The sequence below is a fragment of the Malaclemys terrapin genome, chromosome 13, assembly GCF_027887155.1.
Source record: "Malaclemys terrapin pileata isolate rMalTer1 chromosome 13, rMalTer1.hap1, whole genome shotgun sequence".
NCBI lineage: Eukaryota > Metazoa > Chordata > Testudines > Emydidae > Malaclemys > Malaclemys terrapin.
Window position 1 is genome coordinate 7,857,694 of NC_071517.1, and position 19,732 is coordinate 7,877,425.

General features: G+C 39.6%; 1 protein-coding gene across 1 annotated transcript; it reads right to left on the bottom strand.

The window, feature by feature from the left end:
* Positions 1 to 544: 544 nt before the first annotated feature.
* PSMD12 (proteasome 26S subunit, non-ATPase 12) lies at positions 545 to 19,362 on the bottom strand. The gene is made up of 11 exons (XM_054048011.1): positions 19,181 to 19,362; positions 15,750 to 15,809; positions 15,375 to 15,503; positions 11,929 to 12,036; positions 7,328 to 7,432; positions 5,789 to 5,938; positions 5,490 to 5,624; positions 4,706 to 4,818; positions 3,467 to 3,641; positions 2,675 to 2,752; positions 545 to 1,245 (listed from the first exon to the last, which is right to left on the bottom strand). Exons 1-11 carry the CDS (start codon positions 19,286 to 19,288, stop codon positions 1,036 to 1,038), a joined length of 1,371 nt encoding a protein of 456 aa, XP_053903986.1. The 5' UTR covers positions 19,289 to 19,362; the 3' UTR covers positions 545 to 1,035.
* Positions 19,363 to 19,732: the final 370 nt, after the last annotated feature.

Sequence of the window (19,732 nt, forward strand, 5' to 3'; positions counted from 1 at the left end):
TTCAAATTTTGCCCATTTGCCCATCTTCATTTTATAAAGTAATACATACCTCCCAAGGGATAAAAATTGATTTAAAACAAAAAAACAACAACCTATTACGTATCGTGTTTGGCTCTCCAAATACCGTGTGCCCAATCTTGGAGTTGTTGCACAGACTTCTAGAAACTGACACTTAAATATCATCTTTGCTTTTTTAGATTCTGCAGAGGCTTCTCTTGGCATCTGGAAAGCCACTCCACCCATCCTTGTCTCTCTTATGACCAGTTCAAACAAGCAAGAAGTCTCTCTTGTCTGGAATATAATTAAGGCAAAATGAACAGAACAAGAGGGTGGATTTGAAGCATCATCCAAGTTAATTATGTGCTACTGGTGCCATTACAAATTAAAATCCACAACCCAGTTAAATTAAGGAGCTGGCCAATACCCATAAAAGCAAGGAAATTCAGAGCTACGTCTGAGAAATCCAAGCTGCCTTTATAAGATGAAGTGCTGGGTCTAAAACCACTGCAATACTGAAGCACAAAGAAAAAATGAAGCATTAGTCTTAAACCTGAATTTCTTGGCCTTTATACAAGTTAGATCTTTGACATATTAAATATTTATCATTCTACGTTACAAATAAAATGCACCAAAGTAAAACACTTGCCAAAAATGTCACATCATACCCCACACATCTTCAAAAACATAAGTAACTATGTAAAGAAATAAGTGCAGACTTATTTCTTAGGTGGATCAAGACAAACATCTACAAATTTATTGAAAAACTACTGGGACAAAACACAAGACTAATTTTGATAACACAGGCAATAAATTTTATTATGTTTTCACCAACTGTAGCAAAAAACGTTTAACAATTAATGAATAAAGAAGGGAACTTAATTATCAACAAGACTTCCAAGAGTTATTATTCATGTTCTAAGTTTTAGACAGGGAGGGTTTGGGTAGGGAGAAAATAAACCAAATATACACTGGGATAATAGTCTATTACCAAGTTTTAATGCCTTCTTCAAAAGGCATTAAGTATACTGAAGCATCTTATTGCAGGTTATGTATCATCTCCTCTTTGGCAATAAGATGTGTGGTTTTGTTAACTAGGGCCATCAGTGAGTTGAGCTTGTGAGACCAGTCATTGAGTAGGTTATTTGGGTCCTTGGGCCTCTGGAAATTGATAATTCCTGCCAACCTGTCTACTTTTGCAAAGATGGTCTTATTTACTACTAGGTTGGACAGGAACTCCTCCGATTCCTGCAAAGGAGACAAACAGCACTGAATCAGGAGAACAGCATTTGTAATTAACAAAATACTCTATGTTCTTTCCAAATTTCCAGTTAACACAACAGCAGTGTGACTGAGGTGTTACCAATACTAACAGTAATATAGTCTGTTAGAATTACAGTACTTCTAGTGGCCATAATATTTAATATTAACGCCTCTGGCATTGGAAATATGTTGTAGCTAATAAACTACCTAGGGTCAACAAGTTTCTGATGTTAGCCATACTAAACAGCTAACATCTGTTTGCAGTTCAAGATACATCTAAAAACTTTCAAGCTGCACAAGTCAAATACATTATACCTGAAAGCTTCTTAACATACATTGGGAGCACTTGGCTAAAACAGCTTCCAGAACATGCTTTCTACTGCTAAATTCCACACCAATTACACTATACAAACACTGGTCAGGTAAATGATGCTTCTGTGAGGTGGTATTGTGCAGAGCAGGAGGTGCAATTAAACACCTTAAAGCAAATACTCTGAACTAAACAAGCTGTGAATTTGCCCTCCCCATGCTAGATGCTGCTATGAGTGGATCCACTGGGAAAACTTAAAAATTAAAGACCTATGTTCAAAAAGAGTGACAAATACATAAACCAGGGAGTTCAAAGGTAAGGAAGAAACCCTATATCATTAGCCAGTTTTAATCAAGTATTGCTGAGGGCCTGAACAGTGGAATATAGTATCTAGGTACGGTATAGAACCTGATGTTAACACTCCTTCAGATTTGATTTGCCTTGTGTGTTTATTCTTTGCCTTGTAACAACTTGAGTGCTGTTTTGCGATACAAAATTCTATTCTAAATCTTGAATAGGCAAGTGTTCAAAGTCTAGCCTATGTACTCATTATCAGAGGCAAAACAAAAAATATTCTATTTAACATCTGTATTATTACTCCTGAGGTATTTTAAATTGTTTCTCAATTATAATCATTGAACCAGAATTCAATTAATGTTACCTGTATCTCTCTAAAAGTTAATATTGTTTTTTTTCCATTTAGTTTCTGATGGTAACAGCTGGAAAGCATTGGTTATACCAGGATGGGCATCAGAGACTAAAGGCAATATTACAGGGCTGTTGCGAGGATAGATACATTAAAAGGTTGTGAGGCGCTCAGATACTACAGTGATAGGCATAACTATGAGCAAGAGAAAAAAATTTTCTCCAGGCTCTTTATTCAAAGTGGTGTATTTCTACCTCTTCTTTCTGCACTGGATGCATGGCTGTTCCAAACACTATTTGTGACAGACTTGTAATATATTTTTAATCTTAAAAAAAAAAAAACCCACCCAATGCAAATAAATGCAAATTAAGTCAAAGTGCTATTTTGTTGAATATTGAGTTCTCTACCATATGGACACGTCTAAGAAGAATGCTGAGGATATCCTGAGCAACACTTACGTCAACAGATAGATCCAGGAGCTGTGCCATCCTCTTCATTGTAATTCTGGTATAATATTTTGCCATTATTCTAATATTCTGGAATAAAAGTGTTCAGAGTAGAGGGTTATTTGTAAAAAGGAACTGACACAGGCTGCAAAAATATAAAGGTCAATGTTAAAAACAGATTAGGACTTGTGTTGCTATAATGGCTTATCCAGAGAAAGGTATGCAAATGAATAAGGGGTCTTTTCTTGGACACATACAATTGTCCTGCATATACAAAGACAAGCTACTGCCTCTCAAACTAATAACGAATGAAGTCAGTCACTAACTACAGATTTAATATTAAACAGCACTCTTCAAGTTTTTGCCCTAATTTCAGAGGGCCGAGTCTTACAATTTACGTAAACCCTATTTAAATATTATTTGTTTGCACTTGTGCTGTTTTGTTTAGAATTCCATTGTTTGCTCAAACAAACTGCTATATTCCAATTTGTTAACGTGAAAGCAAAAATTAGTTTATGATTTCCGAGCCGAAGTAGTGGAATGTGCATTACTCTCAGAGTGCTGGATCTACTTCTTTTGACACAGCATCACCTGCTCACAAAGAGACATAGCTACAAAATAAAGATATCAGGAATGCAAAAGGAGAATTAGAACATTATGGAGAGAAGAAAAGACAACTTATCAGCTTCTCTCGTATCTCCTCTCCTGTCCCTCTCTTTATAAATAAAGCAAGCAAAAAGCATTTTTAGCAATTCCATGCTTAATTTATATCGTAAGAATGGTTAAAAAGCCAGCTGTACTTACGTGCTCCACAACTCTGTTCTTTAAGTCTTTCCATCTCTTTTCACCTTCCTCTGTATAACCAAAGACATCTGTGGCAGGACTGTCAAGACTTCCTTCTCTTAATTCCTTTCCATATTCCTCAACTAGGACGGTCCAGCGCATCAACTCCATAGTGGTAAATAGTTTTAAAAGATCTCTGTAAATGGTTTAATGAAATCCGTTCACAATTCTATTCCAATAAAACTTGTATTTTGTATTAAAAATCCTGCCAACAGACAAATACCATAGCAAACAGCATAATTTTATCACTACTAATCATAACTTTTAATTCTACTCAGCATTTTAAAATTTATAATCAACAAACAGGAAGTTTTTATATTAACACTTCCTACTGACTGACTGATTCTCACACACACACACACACTCTATGGCTTCAATTTCCACTTCTTTGTACCGTATGTTATCTTAGCCTCCTGTGCAAAGTTGTGCCAAATTCTACCAAACCATTTCACATCCATTTTGCACAGCTGTAGACACCTATACAAGCTGCATGGTATGTTTTGGGAGAGACAGATACTCAGAGCTAAATTTAAAAAGAGATGTCATCAACCCAGCCTCTTTTGTCCATCTGCAATTCTGCATGCAAAACTTGTATGTACATTCATGGGTGCAAACAACAACATTTAAGGATATAAAAGTAATTTGTGCTTGATTTGTACTCAGGGTGCTTACGCAAAAAGGGTTTGCATATGTAAATTCCATCACATGCATGTAATGATTGTGTATGGACCATATTTTGAAAATTAGACTCTCAGTATTATTTAGCGAAGTATTACGGAATAGTAGCTGTTCAGACTATGTCCATAATACAGAACTCTCCATCACAGACGCACATTTGTGTTAAGTTACTATTTATAATTTTGACTTGCACACACTCAGAAACATCTTTATAGATTTTTTTTTTTTCCACACGACATTAATTGTACAGGAAATATTGACAGTAGACCAGTGGTTCTCAACCTGTGGCCTAATCAGCACAGAGCTGCGGCCCATGTGACATCCTCAGGACCATACAGGTAGTATTGGATCCAGCCCACATAACACATTGTGGGCCACATATCCGGCCTACAATGGTAAATAGTCTACTGCAGTGGTTCTCAGCCTAACAGTAGCTGACTCCCCTCTGCCTTCAAAACACTCTTTCAAGGGCTGGTTTTTTGTTTTGTTTTTTTGTCAGTGGACTATTCAAAAGATACTTACTTATACTTAGGGATTTCTTCTAGCTTTTTGTCACTGCTTATTCTGTGTACCAAATCAGACTGTTCATTGTCATAAGGTGAAAGGATAACATACAGAACAACATTCTTCAGTTCCTGTTCAAAGGAAAACATGGTTTATTTGTTTGATTACAGAAAAATAGCCAGAAAAAACAATACTGACGTCAAAGTAAAAGCAGTTCTCAGAGTATGAATAAAATATATGTGCAGCTAACCTACTGTACATATAACAATATACATTCTGTAAGACTCAAATTCATTAAGAAACTAAGGTAATAAAACAAAATAAAAATAAATTTAATCATTAAATTTGTAGAAACAAAACTTTTACATTTTGATCACACGGCAAGATGATTCAGGTCAAGTTATTTGTAATAATAGCATTTAAGAGAAAAACAAACAATCTTGAGTTTGTAGCATTTGCATTGTGTACACGGTTTCAGAGCTAGCTCTGTAAATTAAGAAAAATACTGTTCAGAATTTAATTTCACAAGTTGTTTCTAGGCTTTCACTCATGAAATGGAGAAGTTCAGTCATCCTCAGAATTTAAGACAACATCCACTATGTCACTGATGCAAATATTGATTACATAAGGACACTCATAATTGCTTTTATTATATTCCTCCTTATGTAGACAGTTTGTTAATGTTCATATCCAGATAGATGGGCTAAAGGATCCATGTTCATTTAACAAATACAGTAAATATACAGTAAAATGGATATTTTTCAACAATGAACTGCTGCAGTTCCATTTGCAATGTTTTTACCTGCTGCCATTTTTCACTTTCAGCCTGGATACAAGGAGTATCATAAATGGCTCTGTAGTGCTTACAGATTGAGAGGTAGGAACCTTCATGTTGATCCAGCTGAATCATTAAGTTGTAGTATTTCAGCTTTAATTTCTGAAACGATGTTAAACAAATGTCAAAATTAAAAACAGATCCACTAATCTCACAAATTACATCCAATTGAATTCCAAAGACTGACTATACAAAAACTCCTGTGCATGAAGAGAATGCATGCCACAAACTGACAGGAAAAAAAAAAATCCCTCCATCAACTTTACCTCTGTGTTTTCTTCCTGGAAAAATTTGGTGTTAATTTTTTTGCTGATAATTTGGGTCCGAACATAGTCTTTTACAGCCAAACAGAGTCTCATCTGCTCCAAGATGAATTCCACACGCTCTTTCTTTTCCATTGAACCGTAGGTTTCCACCTAAAAGGAAATTGAAGAGTTTAACTCCATGGATCTTTATTAAATAATGTTAAGGAGAGAAGCATGCCCTTCTAGCAAAGATTTTCTTCATACTTCTTTCATGTGCTTATTATAAAATATTTAGCTTTAAACCAAAGCTGCTATGTGTATAATTCTACTACATGGACTTACTGAGCATCATATATGTGTTATAACAGAGAACAAATTAATATTCTCTGACTGTGTGCATTAAAATCACACAACGAGAATGCACATAAGATAAAATCCTCCCAAAACTTGCCTTACGTACTTGTTTGTGCATGCATAGCCCAATTTACACAACATGCATACACAAATCCCAACTGACATGCCTTATTTTTTTTATATACATACACACACACACACACTTACTTGCCCCTTGTTTTTTGGAAAAGTTTCTTAAGAAAAAACAACGACGAATCTTTGTGGCACCTTAGAGACTAACAAATGTATTTGGACATAAGCTTTCATGGGCTAAAACCCCTTCATCAGATGCATTTCCACTCCATGCATCTGATGAAGTGGGTTTTAGCCCACGAAAGCTTATGCCCAAATAAATGTATTAGTCTCTAAGGGGCCACAAGGACTCTTCATTGTTTTTGCTGATACAGACTAACACGGCTACCACTGAAACCTTTCTTAAGAAAGGCATTGTAACCAAGCAGCTAATTTTACTCAGAAGTCTCTACCTTTGAACAAAGCACCCACACACTAGATGACAAAATAACATTCATTAGCTCTGAAGGAAGTGTATCCAGCCCTTTCAGCAGAAAAAATGGTGGTTATCTGGCAAATGGATGGGAATTCTCAGGCTCTCAAGAAATAGAGATGTGAAAAAAGTTTAGGGTTCTCTTTGGCTATACCCTCAAATCCTTAACTCAGCCCAGCCTTAAGGATTCCTTCTACACAAAGGACCCACACACTACTTTTAGCAGACGAAAACATGGGAGGGAATTCCTTCCAGACCCATCAACAGCCAGTTCCCTGTGCCAAATTCATGTAAAAAAACCCAACAAAGAACAAGTGGATCCAAGAACACTTCATTTTGAATGATGGCCTGAGAGAGTTTGAACTCTCCGTTCCAGAAGTCAAAAGATTAACTAGGACTAAACCTTCTGTATCAGCTAATACATGGGAACCCCTTTTCCCAAAAGGGAAATATTCCAAGTAATTTTCAGCATAGGCCAAATTAGCAGATGCTAGAGCATTTTAAATCTAATTACACTTCCACTGAAGACAGTTAATTGGTTCCTGGATAGCTATGCTTGATTAAGCCTCAAATCTCGCTACAAACAAACAATCTTACTGTCAGTCGTTGAGAAAACGTTGATTTTTGTACGTGAAACACTTATGAACCATATGATGCATTACCTGTAGTTCTTGCAAAATTGAAGCAGCTTCTTTCACGTCACCATTTTGTTCTTTTATTGTTGCAAGTGTATTTGTAAGACGAGCACGCTCAATTTCCACGTAGATCTGGAATTAAAATAAAATCCAACACTGAAACTTATTTTACTAAGTAAAAGTGTGTTGCATCTAAGGCTGTGATATACACATCTTCATAACTTTGCATCCATAAGTAGTCTCACTGAAATCTTTCTACTGTTCTTTAAATGAAGTGAACATAATGTGATGATTTTCTGAGTAAAGCATTAATTTATGTTACAACTGCTTTAGGAAATGTTTCCATAGAAGTTTTCTCTGTGCTACAATAAGAGTTTAATATTTGGAAACTCAAATTAATTTTAAGAATAGTGTACAGTCTGTATTTAAAAAAAATAGGAAACACTTTTTTTTAATATTTCGTTAGTCAATCTATTGTTCACGACCAGTGCTGTAGCCCTGGAAATATTCAGATAAGAGATACAGCAGGGGCAGCAACACTGCAAAGCTCCCTCTGTTACTGAGTCTCACCCTCATCTGGAAGGACAGCACCTAGGAATAAGATAGTTCATTCACCTCTCTACCAAGATTCTCAGTGAAGCAAACAATGATGGTTCATTTTGTGATGGGAACTTGTCTACCACAAACTGGACGGAGACCATCTCCTTTTACAAGCACTAATGACCAGCCATCAGTTAACAACTGTTGGTTACTAGCTACCTAGGCTTGATTTGAACTAGTAAAAGGTGTAAGAGTAAATAAACACAGATTTTGCTCAAGAGAAAGTACATTTTCCTTGGACAACTCAGCCATCAGCTCAGTATTCTATGTAACACTTCATATTTTGTTAATTTTCTTTCATACCTAATAAGACTAAGAGTAACACATGTATAACATAACTTTATAAATATACAATTTGTAACATCACACCTCAGCTGCTGAAAACAGGTGTGTTTTGTCATTGCAAACTGCATAGGCTCTTCCAGACCATCTGGCACACTAACATCATCCTCGATGACCTGAAGAAGGGTTTTATTTTGCCTTTCATCAAAAAGGGCAGCAAGGCCTAAGAGAGTAACTACTGAGGTATTACACTGTTGGCAGTCCCAGGAAAAGTCTTTGTTTCCATGTTAATGTCTTGGATCAGTGATGAACTCCACAGCAAAGGCTGTGCTGTTTTAGATCTGGTCATTCCACTAACGACCAGATCTTTACCTTGAGACAGCCTTTTGAGAAGATGTCTGAATTTAATAAGTCATGTGCAGCACTTTTTACAGATTTCTTTCAGGCCTTTTATTCAGCATATTGAGCAATGCTTGGGGGATTTTATAAGGCAACTTGATGTCCCTGGGAAGATAGCGTCATTGACAGAAGAGCTCTATAATGGAACAAAAAGCTCAGTTCAAGTTAATGGTAGATACACAGTGTAGGTTCCTATTTCCATAAGAGTTCAGCAAGGCTGTGTCCTGTCACCATTATTATTCAATATCAGCATAGACTGGTTGATGGATAAGCTTGAAGAAAGCAGCTGTTGGTAGTGTATGGCTGACCACCATTTTGCTTCAAGACCTCATATATGCCAATGACATTCCCTCGTTGGCTCATTTTGTGCAGCTGATGGCCAATCTGCCTGTGCAAGAAGCAGCAAACACTGGTTTGGTTACCAATCTGGACTAAACTAAGTCCCCTAGTCAGTACCATCATGTAGCTTCCAACTCTAGATTACAACCACCTCAGTATTAACCAGGTGGGATATCATGCAGGTGGCAACTGTCAAATACTTGGGAAGGCATCAGACAGTGATGGGGGATGTTCAAAAGATTTGGACACTTGAACAGCAGCCATCTCAGTGGCCTCTGGGGAGATGTTGTGACATCAAGCTTTCTACAAAGTTGCAGATGCACAGAACCATGATCATACCAACTTTACTGTACAGCAGCGAAACGTCAGCAATGGAAATGCTGAAGAATAGCGGACTGATGTTTTCAATTCTCATCATCATCAGCCGCTCCGTATTACTGATCTTGTCTTGCCACTTAATGAGGATAGTCATAGTCGAACCAGCAACCAACTCCAGTCAGGGTTCAGTATTGGTGGCTTTCTTGGTACAGACACACTAGGATGGGAAACCAACACATTACAAAGCGTGTTTATCAAGGTGGTTGCACAAAGGGTCTGGGTGATCCTAGCAAAGAGGTACCAATTTCATCCTCCCTGTAATGCAAAAGCACCTATCTGAGGTACCCCAGCCTTGCAAATGGGGGGGAAGGGGGAGAACCTATGATTTGGAAGTACTGGCTGAGCAAGAGTATTATATGCATTTCCCAATTAGTCAAGGATGAGAGCTTTGTTTCTTTTCTAACACTAATGCAACAACATGACCTGCCACCCTCAGCAGAGTGGCAGTACTTACAACTAAAACATCCGTTAACGTATCAATTTGGTCGTATGCTCTAGGACTGCCAGAAGTCCCAGAGCAACTGGGAACCTTGGAAATGTTTCATAAACTCCTTAGGCCTATATCTACTACATATGCTTTTACTAATGAAGAGAACCTTCACTGGTCTGGAGCTTTTTGTGAAAGCATGGAAAGGGAAATTATCACAGCCCTTAAAAAAAGCCCAATGGCAGAGAATTTTACGGAATGTTAAAAATGCTTCTGTGATTCTCAGCAAAATAGTCTATTCATAATGTACTGGACACCACAGAGGTTGACACGATGGGGTCCTTGTCCTCTGATGTTTGTTGGTGCTGTAATAAAGAAAAAGGAACCCTGATGCATATACTATGGGACTGTCCAACAGTCAGACAGCTGTGGAAAGAGATGGATATTAATGAAAAATAGTGCTTGGCTTCAGCAAACAAATCTCAGCTCAAAGTTATATCTTAGGTTATGTACCTACTGTTAGAGGGCTTATTCCTTCACCCTCCCATTTCCCTGGTCCTTCTCACGTGAACAGAGGGCAACAATACCCGAAGTCCAAAGGTGCAAACAATTCGATGTTTATTGGGGTGAACTTCCAGCAACCTTAAATCCAAGTTCCTTTTTCCTTATTTTCAAATCCCAACTTACTTCCTGTTTGCCCCTAATTTATATAGTAATAGATAAAAATAGACCTAAGTTCTTAAAGTATAGGCCTTTACAGGCAGGCCTGCATATCTATATCCTAATACCGACTATGCTGTGTTTAACTCCACTGCAAAGATTTGGGTTCTCGAGGTTCTACTGAGTGCATGATGTTACGTAAATGGAGGAGTAGGCTTATACATGGAATAAAGCAGTGATCTTCGGACCTGTATGAGTTAGCAGCGAAAGAAAGAATCGCTTATCGCTGTAGAGAGCAATATGAATTAAAAATATATATATTATATATATATATGGATTTTTTTATATACATTTGGACAAAAAATTCTGAGATAGATCAAATAACGCCAGCCTTCCATTTCACTTGACATCTCTCCTCTTTCCATCCTTGTCCACTTCCCTCTGGTCCCCTCCTTCACTTTTATGCCTATTTGTGTATTTTGTTGTTTGTATAATTCCCCCCACCCTAACATGTTACAGCTGTGTAAAACTGTCTGATTTTGTATTGTTCGGGCTTGCAGCGTTGACTAGTTGCGTAATTGCGTAATTTTATTGGAAATCCTGTGAATTGTGCAGTATTTGGTAACATATACAAAGTGTAAGTCATTTACCTTTTTGTATTTTTTGTTGTTTGATTATGAAAATTGATATGTTAATCACAAAAAAAGGAATGCTGTTACACTGTCGGCAATCTCATTGTCACCAAAAGCTTCAGTGGAGCAATAAGACTGCCATTGATTGGAAACAGACTGGGCATCCAACTAAATTGTCTGAAGAATCAAGCCAGAGATCTATCCAGGGGGTATTCGATGTGCAAGGATGCTATGTCCCTTCCAAATTTGCCTTGATGATGATGATGATGATATGTACACAACTTTAAGACAACAATAAGTACTGAAAATAAATCTTAAGACATTGTTGGGTCCAGTTGAACTCAGCATTTGCATTTTTTAAAAACAAATTTTACAAAAGCTAAGGCTAATAGAAATGTTTCCATGAATTTTTTATATATATGTTTTTGTTCCTTGCTTTTTAAAAATTCCTATATCAAGATTTTTAAACAAAAAAATCACGTTCCGTGTTTGGAACATAAGCATTTAACAGCATGCTAATCCACTAGAATAAGGAAGTAAAACTGACTAGTCTATTTTCATTTCCCAAAAGGAGAAATGTAAAAAATAAACAAACATCACAAATAGTGAAAAATAAAGCTGAGGATTCTAAAAATTCAATTTAATACTTGAAGGTGTCATTAATACAGAGACTTACAAAAAAAAAGTTAGTATTCCAACAAGCTACTTAAATGAGCAATATAGGGAAGTAATTTTCCAAGGTATTTCGAATAGAAATATACAGATTTCCTTATCATATTAATTTCAAAATTTATTTTGGGTCTCTCTCTAACCAGAAAAAGGAAATAAGACATGCTTTAAGGAAATCAAATATCCTTTTTATTACGCCACTAGACATCAAAAGGTTCCAGGCTGAAAACAAAAAGTCTTACCTTTCCTTCTGTTACCATACGCAGTGTGTCTATTAATCGCAGTTTGATTGGTAGGTCTGTAATCTCCTCAACATAGGTACAGCACTGCTGGACCATTTTAGCAACTGCCTGGTATAACAATGGAAAACAAAATATTACTCTATTTTTAGATTTCTAGGAGTGTGCCAAAAATATAAATTTGGGGCATTTGTAATCAAATGTTAAGATATAAGAACTATTAATATCAAAGTAAATGGACTCTTCCAAAATAAGAGTGGGGGGGTGTTGGAGGGGCTGTTTTCACTCCTACTAGGCATGAACTTAATAGGATAAAACAGAAGAATAAAAGACCCATGGCACGGCCACGGCTGGCCTGGGGCAACTGACTTGGGCTTGTGGGGCTCCGGCTACAGGGCTAAAAATTGCTGTGTAGATATTTGGGCCCACCCCCACAGAGCTTGGGCTCCAGCCTGAGCCCAAACATCGACACAGCAATTTTTCAGCCCAAACTCCGGGAGTTTGGGTCAGCTGACTCAGGTCAGCCACAAGTTTTTTATCCCCAGGTGTAACCGAAGTGAGCAGATGCCCTTCCACAGGAAGATATTACTGAGATCAGAGGCTGGCTCAAGTCAAACGGGATGTGTCTGTATCACTTCTCTCAAACTTGTTCTCAACTTACTTGAAGAGCAGAATTGACATTTTCTTACTGACTACTTTGCAGGCTGGAAAGAGCTTATCTGCTTGCTACCGGATTTCCATAATATAAAAGGAAGTGTTCAGTATGCATTTTACCCTGGTCTAAATAAATAGTGGGGTATACTGTCCCTTCTTTTGTGGTATCTGTAAATTTCTAGAAAAATATAAAAGTTATTTCTGATTGATGTCATCATTCCAGTTTCAAATGTATGTGTTCTCACATAAAGCGTAGCCTTGTATGACCATGATAAACCACAACAATTCTGTTTAACATCAAACTTTACATGTAAACCGAAAACTACAATATCAATTTCATTATTCATTTTCTTCTGGAAAAAGTCAGTTTTACCATTGTGAGCCAATTACTGCTCTGCCATACTATTATATTTGTATTCCACTATGTGCTAAGTATCTTAGTCCTTTTTTTTCTTTCTTCTCAACACAAAGGGGCGGGGGGGGGGGGACGACATACAACTAAAGTTTCTGCAAACTAAAAATATATCTCCTTCCACACAGCTCAGTTTGCTCTGCTATCAAGCATAAATCAAAATATCATCTACATTTACAATCACTAAAATAAAATTAAGACATATCAATCTTCATAAGTCTGAAGGCAAGAGCTGATCACCAGCTAGGGTCAAGTAGAAACCCCCCTATGATATAACATTATTGAATAGCTAGGTGCATTTAAAGAGGTGGAGGTTACAACTTCATCTGAAATATCAGACTTTGCAATCCTCATGTACCTTACATCACTGTTAACTGATTAGTTAATTAAGCCTTGTTAAGTAAAGAAGAATGGTTGAGACACCCAGGATTTAGTGGGGAAACAAAGTCAACCATTAGATATACATATAAGTGAAAGCCAAGAGTAATCGTGTTTCATATGAGCTAGATCATGCTTGACCAGTGCGGATTATTGTCTTTCAGGAGACTTGAATAAACTGAAATTGTAGGCAATCCCAAGCATCAGAACTTCAGAAACTCTTGACGTACAAGACTAGCATACTAGTTAAGAACAGCTTAATGACACAGTTTCTTGTATTAAAAACTGCAAAGGAAGCAGACCTCAGTGATCAGGGCTAAGTATCTCTCTCAGACAATGCAGCAGAGAATAGGTAGGCAATACACCAGGGGTTTTCCCTGACTTTGGACTGCTTAACGGAATTTTACATTTCAGGCGGTCCCTTGCTCTGCTTCATCACCACCCCATCCCAACACTGGTGTATCATTTCCACAATATATCAGTTGGAGCATATGACAGAGTACTCGCTAATGCTGGTACATGAGAGTGGGGTCCTATTCCAGGGTGCACATTGGCAGAGATCCATCCCCACTAATGATAAACAAGGAAGTCTAAAAAAAGAAATTAATCTAAGACCTGTATTGGGCCTAGTCTTGTTTATTCTAGATATCGCCAACAGGTAACAGGGAGGTGCAGAACTGTAACCATGAAATTGAGTAAGAGTGAACAGATATAAAGAAGACCAAAATGGAATGGGCAAACAAGAAGTCTCTTTATCACGCACAGATTTTTGGCATTTCATGAGGCTTGGGGAGAATATAGTATGACCAATGTATTAAAACGAAACCAGATACAGTACCATGGTGACAACAGTGTTAAAGATACCTAAATAGACAGAAGAAGAAAAAGGAATTGGTGTCGCTACTCATCAGAGACCTGAAACCTAGGTGTAGCGTGAGGTAGCGACCAATAAAGTTTAACAGATGCTGGAAATGTGCAAGAAATGGAGGAGATTGGAACTGATACAAAAAGCTGCATAGGATGTTTAAATATTGTGTTTAAAGTGAAAGCTACTGAAGAGGCATAAAGGGAGGAGAATAGGAATCTATGATTACAACTAAGAGGCTAGGAAAAAAAAAAATATCAGAAATAAGATTCAAAAGAACCAGAAATAAAGGGACAAAGTCAGCGAAGTTTTTTGAGTTGATGTTAAGCTCCAGAACAAAGTGACCGAAATTTAACGGAATCCCACATTCACAGCAAATTAAAGATGTGTTCACTCAGAGGAATTAGTGAACAGATTACTGTTGATACAGCAGCAGGGTACTAGGAGCTTTAGACAGATATGAAGACAAAAGGTAACATTTTCAAAAGCAACTCAGGCACTTAAGAGTCTAAGCCCCATTGACTTGCAGTGAAACTTAGAAGCCTAAATCACTTTTGAAAATTTTACACATAGGCACTGTCCCAAGAATTTGCAGACAACCTAACAAAACAAATGAACAGAAGAGAAAAAACAAAAAAAGCAACATGAGTGTGTGCATATTAGGGATGTAAATACCATTTTAAAAAGTATCCGTTTTAACTATTAAAATTATATTGGTTAACCGTTTAATCTTTAACATGATAGGGGCCCCACCTGGCAGGGGTTCGGGGCTGACGCCAGTCCCCACCCGCCGCCTGTCCCCACCCAGCAGGGATCCAGGGCTGCTGCCAATCTATTTTAAAAAGTAACTGCAATATATTAACAGTAAGACTAATACTGATCAGTTAACCGTTTAATGGTTAAAAACGATTTAGTATTTTACATTCCTAGTGCATTTTTCAATAGGTTAATGTGGATGACAGCACACAAGCCTCCTTGAATAAGCCTATCAGAAGCAACAACAGAAGCTGACATTAGTATATTCAGAAGGACATTAAAACACAAACAGCACAGGCACTACACAGAAGGAGAATTAGAAAGGTAACATGGTATCTTTCCTTCCTAAACAGCTGCATTTCTTTGTTTAAAAAATGTAGTTACCTGTTTTAACTGACTTCTTCTCTTTGACAGAATAATAATATTTTCATTAAGAGCATCCCAATCTTTAGCTTCATAACACATTTTTACTACAGCAACCAAGATACGGGACGTGGAAACCATGTCAGAGGCCTGCAACAAACAAAAAGTGCATTAGTGATTACATATACAACTTAAACTACTGAGCCACTACCACTGCAGAGCCTTGACAATACAGAGACAAGAGCAATCCATTACAACTCCAGACCCACCACCTTCAAAAGAACATGGCAGAGCCAGACACTAATTTCCCACTAGTACCACTATCTGTCAGGAAAAGGGGGAACACACAAGAGAACACCCCAGAAATAAATGTGCTACACAGCATAGTCTACTTACTGTTCGTGTCTGTTTTTCCAAAGAGAGTAGGGTTTCAATGACCTCTTGAAGTCTTCCTTCCTAATAGCATGGACAAACACTATTAGGACCAACATTGAAAAAAAAAATACAGTACAGTTTAACCCAAGAAAATAGCCACATCTGTTATAGAAGAAAAAGCATATAGCAAAGTCGGGGTGAAAGACTAATTTCAACGTAGTTTATTTCTTTGACAAGGAAGATAGGAATAAACATTAATATAATACTTGGCATTTACATATCACTTTTCATCTGCATATCTCAAAGTGCCTTACAAAGGTGGATAAGTATCATTACCCTCATTTTTTTTTTTTAAATGGATGGGGAAACATACAGAAATTAAGGAACAAAATTACAGGGTGACCTTTGGTTTTGAGTGCCTAACTTGGGACATCTTGGGTCTGATGTTCAGAGATCATGACCACACATTGATCTCATTAACATCATTTGGACCCGTCACAGCTCAGCATTCCTAAAAATCAGGACTTTGTGTGTCTGAAACTCAGCATCCAAAAACTGAGATGCACAAAATCAAAAGCCACTTCTGAAAGTATCTGTTAAATAACTCACCCAAGATAACACGGTTGGTCAATGGTAGAGGCAGGAATACAACCAGTTCACTTGAGTCACAAACCCATTCCCTCTTTCTCATGTAAAATGTATCTATGCTTTAATTATTTATGTAAATTAAAAAAAAATATCGCACCTTCAGATACTGCCTCATGGAAGCCCAAACACATCCCAAAAGTATATTTAATCAAAAAGGCAGGGCATATTTAAATTTCCCTCATTTTAAACATAATTTGGTTGTTGTAGTAGAGGGGTCGGCAACCTTTCAGAAATGGTGTGCTGAGTCTTCATTTATTCACTCTAATTTAAGGTTTTGCGTGCCAGTACAGTCTATAATATATAACTAAAGTATTGTTGTATGTAAAGTAAATAAGGTTTTTAAAATGTTTAAGAAGCTTCATTTAAAAATTAAATTAAAATGCAGAGCTTCCTGGACTGGTGGCCAGGACCCGGGCAGTGCGAGTGCCACTGAAAATCAGTTCGCGTGCCCCCTTCGGCACGCGTGCTGTAGGTTTGCCTACCCCTCTTATAGTACATCTCAGCTTTCCTTGAAATTCATAGAACCATACAGATAACTCCACACAGAAATGATACTTAGTTGCAACAGTACACATTTTCACATTAGGAACTTGGAGTTATGAATAATCTCAGGGCTGTCAAGCTATGACGATTTGAATGAGGGAGATTTCGAAAAGCTGCCGGTTTAAATGTATAGCTGACTATAACACAAAATAAAAAAGAGAGAGAAAACAGAACACATTCCCTCAGCTAGAAAGGGAAGTAACAGTATGGTGAAGGCAGGAATGTAACTATCAATTTGAAAAGAATATAAGTATATTCCTCCTCTCCCAGTATACCCATAAGCCTCCATTCTCACATGACACACGGTAAGGCTGTGTCCTGACAAGGAAATATGGTCAAGCTTGAACGCATGCTAGATAAGCCACTTAGATTCCTAAACACAACTTTCTTCCGAATGAAGATGAAAGATAACACCTGTAATTTGATTTAGTCAGCCAAATTCTAGTCTAGGCTAGAACACGACCACTTTAATTAAACTACCTGCATTTACACTAGGAAAAAAAGTTGAGTTTGGGTCAGGCTTAGGACTACTTAACCTATTCAAGACAAAGTCTAAGTAAATATAAACATAGTTAATACGGTAACAAAAAACGTTGCTGCTACCCATCTCTCTCCTGATATTAAACAGAGCAAGCCAGGAGGTAGGTGACACATGCCTGTGCGCTTCATATACATTATAATCATGGGAGTACAATGCCTACACTCATTGGATACTGTGGACTATATGTCCTATATTTGTCCTTTAGGATTTAAAGGCCATTGTAAGGAACTTTAGATCCAAAAACTGAGATTAAATTTCCAAACAAGTATTATAGCAACACTTAATATTAATAGAAATGTTTGTAACAAACATTGAAGCACGGGGCTACTTAAGCATAAAAACTGGAAGAATTTTTAGAAGGCATTAAGGTATTAGTAACACAGATAAGGGAATTTGCTTCCAAAAGTTATTTTTATCCTGACCAAGTCCCTTCAAACTGTGTACCATGGCTTGTCTAGTATATGTTCACCTACAATCACAGAATTAAACTGCACACTGACATAATGTAGGGTAATATCCTTGGTTTCCTAATTTTTGTACATCACAACTGTACATGTGTCATACATGGCATCAGTCCACCTCCTCCCTATGAAATTTTGCAGGCTACACCTATTGGGAAAGGGCAAGCTGCAGCATAAAGGCCTACATCTGGCTGCTCCAAAGTGTGTGTGTGGGGGGGGGGGGGGGTGAGGGAGAAAGATGATGCCTCCAGGATCCCAATGTATGCTGCATTGGGCAGTCTGTGTCTGGCTATGATGAAGTAGAGGGATTAAGAGGGGGTGCAGTTTTGTCACTACACACACTCCATAGCTGCTCTCCTGGGATTCTACTCTACGTAGGGGCAAACTTGATCCATGCTTATCTATGCAGAGACAGCCCCCTTCCCTGCACACAAAGGCCTTAAAATATCAGGTGTCAGAGGAACACACGTGTTTGCCACAAGCTGGGAGCAGATGACAGGGAATGGATCACTCCATGATGACCTGTTCCGTTCATTCCCTCTGAACCGCTTGGCACTGGCCACTGTCGGCAGACAGGATACTGGGCTAGATGGATCATTAGTCTGACCCAGTCTGGTCGTTCTTATATTCTTACATGGTCCCCATCCTCCCGCCGGGATTCCGTCATACAGCGTCGTCTGTGGGTATTCTCTCTCTCTCCAGATCCCTTGTGCACCAGTCACCAGGCTGGTGGCCTTGGTTCCTCCTTTCATCCCACCCCTGGAAACCAGGTCTCTGCCTCGCCCACCGGCAATGGAGCCCCCTACAGCCTAGGGCGCTAGGCCGGGCGAAGGGGCGCAAGCTAGAGGACATGGGAGCCGGTGGCTGTATGAAGCGGGGAGGGGCACGGCCCTGTCAATTGCAGGAGATCGGTCATGACACAGCTCTCTCAGGCCAGGAGCGCTCCCGGCCCACGCTGTGTCCCCCAACGCGTGGGCCCCTCCTCCCTCCCGTTTCCGCAGGGGGGCGGACCCATGGCGTGTATACCCCCCCCCCGGGAGTCGGGACTGACCCCCTCGCAGCACACACCGGCCCTGCCCATCCCCCCGCGCCAGAGAGGGGGCTCTCCCCCACTGCGTCCCGCGCCGTACCTCCCGCGGCCCCCTTGCACCGCTCTGGGGCAGGCGAGCGCCCCCCGGCCCGGGCCGTCTCCCCCGCGGGCGGCCTAGCCCGGGCCGCGCCATGACTCAGCCCAACCGCGGCCGCCGGCTCCCCTTTACCTGGGCCAGCCGCTCGCACTCGGGCAGGCGCTGGTCCACCGTGGCGCTGTAATCCACCTCCATCTTCACGATGCGGCCGTCGGACCGCTCCGCGCCGTCGTCCGCCATCCCGCCCCCGGCTCGGCTCCGCGCCGCGTCCCCGGCCCGGCCTCAGACACACACCGGAAACCAGCAGGGGCACCCGCTCAGGCAGCAGCGCGGGCAGCCTGCTGGCGGAAGGACCCCGCAGGCACTGGCGGAGACACCCCCCAGCAGCTGCAGGGCCCTGCCTGGCGGGGAGGAGGAGGTAAGGATGAGGAGGGGGAGGGGCAAACCTGGGGGAGGGGAAGTAGCAGAGTCCTGGCCTGTGGGGGAGGCATTAGTAGGGCCCTGGCAGTGGAGGAAGGAACAGGCAAGGGGGAGGGGCTGCAGCCGGGCTTTGGCTGGTGTGGGGGAGGGGGAGCAGGAGCAGGCAAAGGGGAGGGGCAGGAGCAGGGCTTTGGATGTTAGGGAGGGAGCAGATGTGGGGAGGAGCAGGGCCCTGGGTGGGGGTAGGGAGTAGGGGTGGGGGAA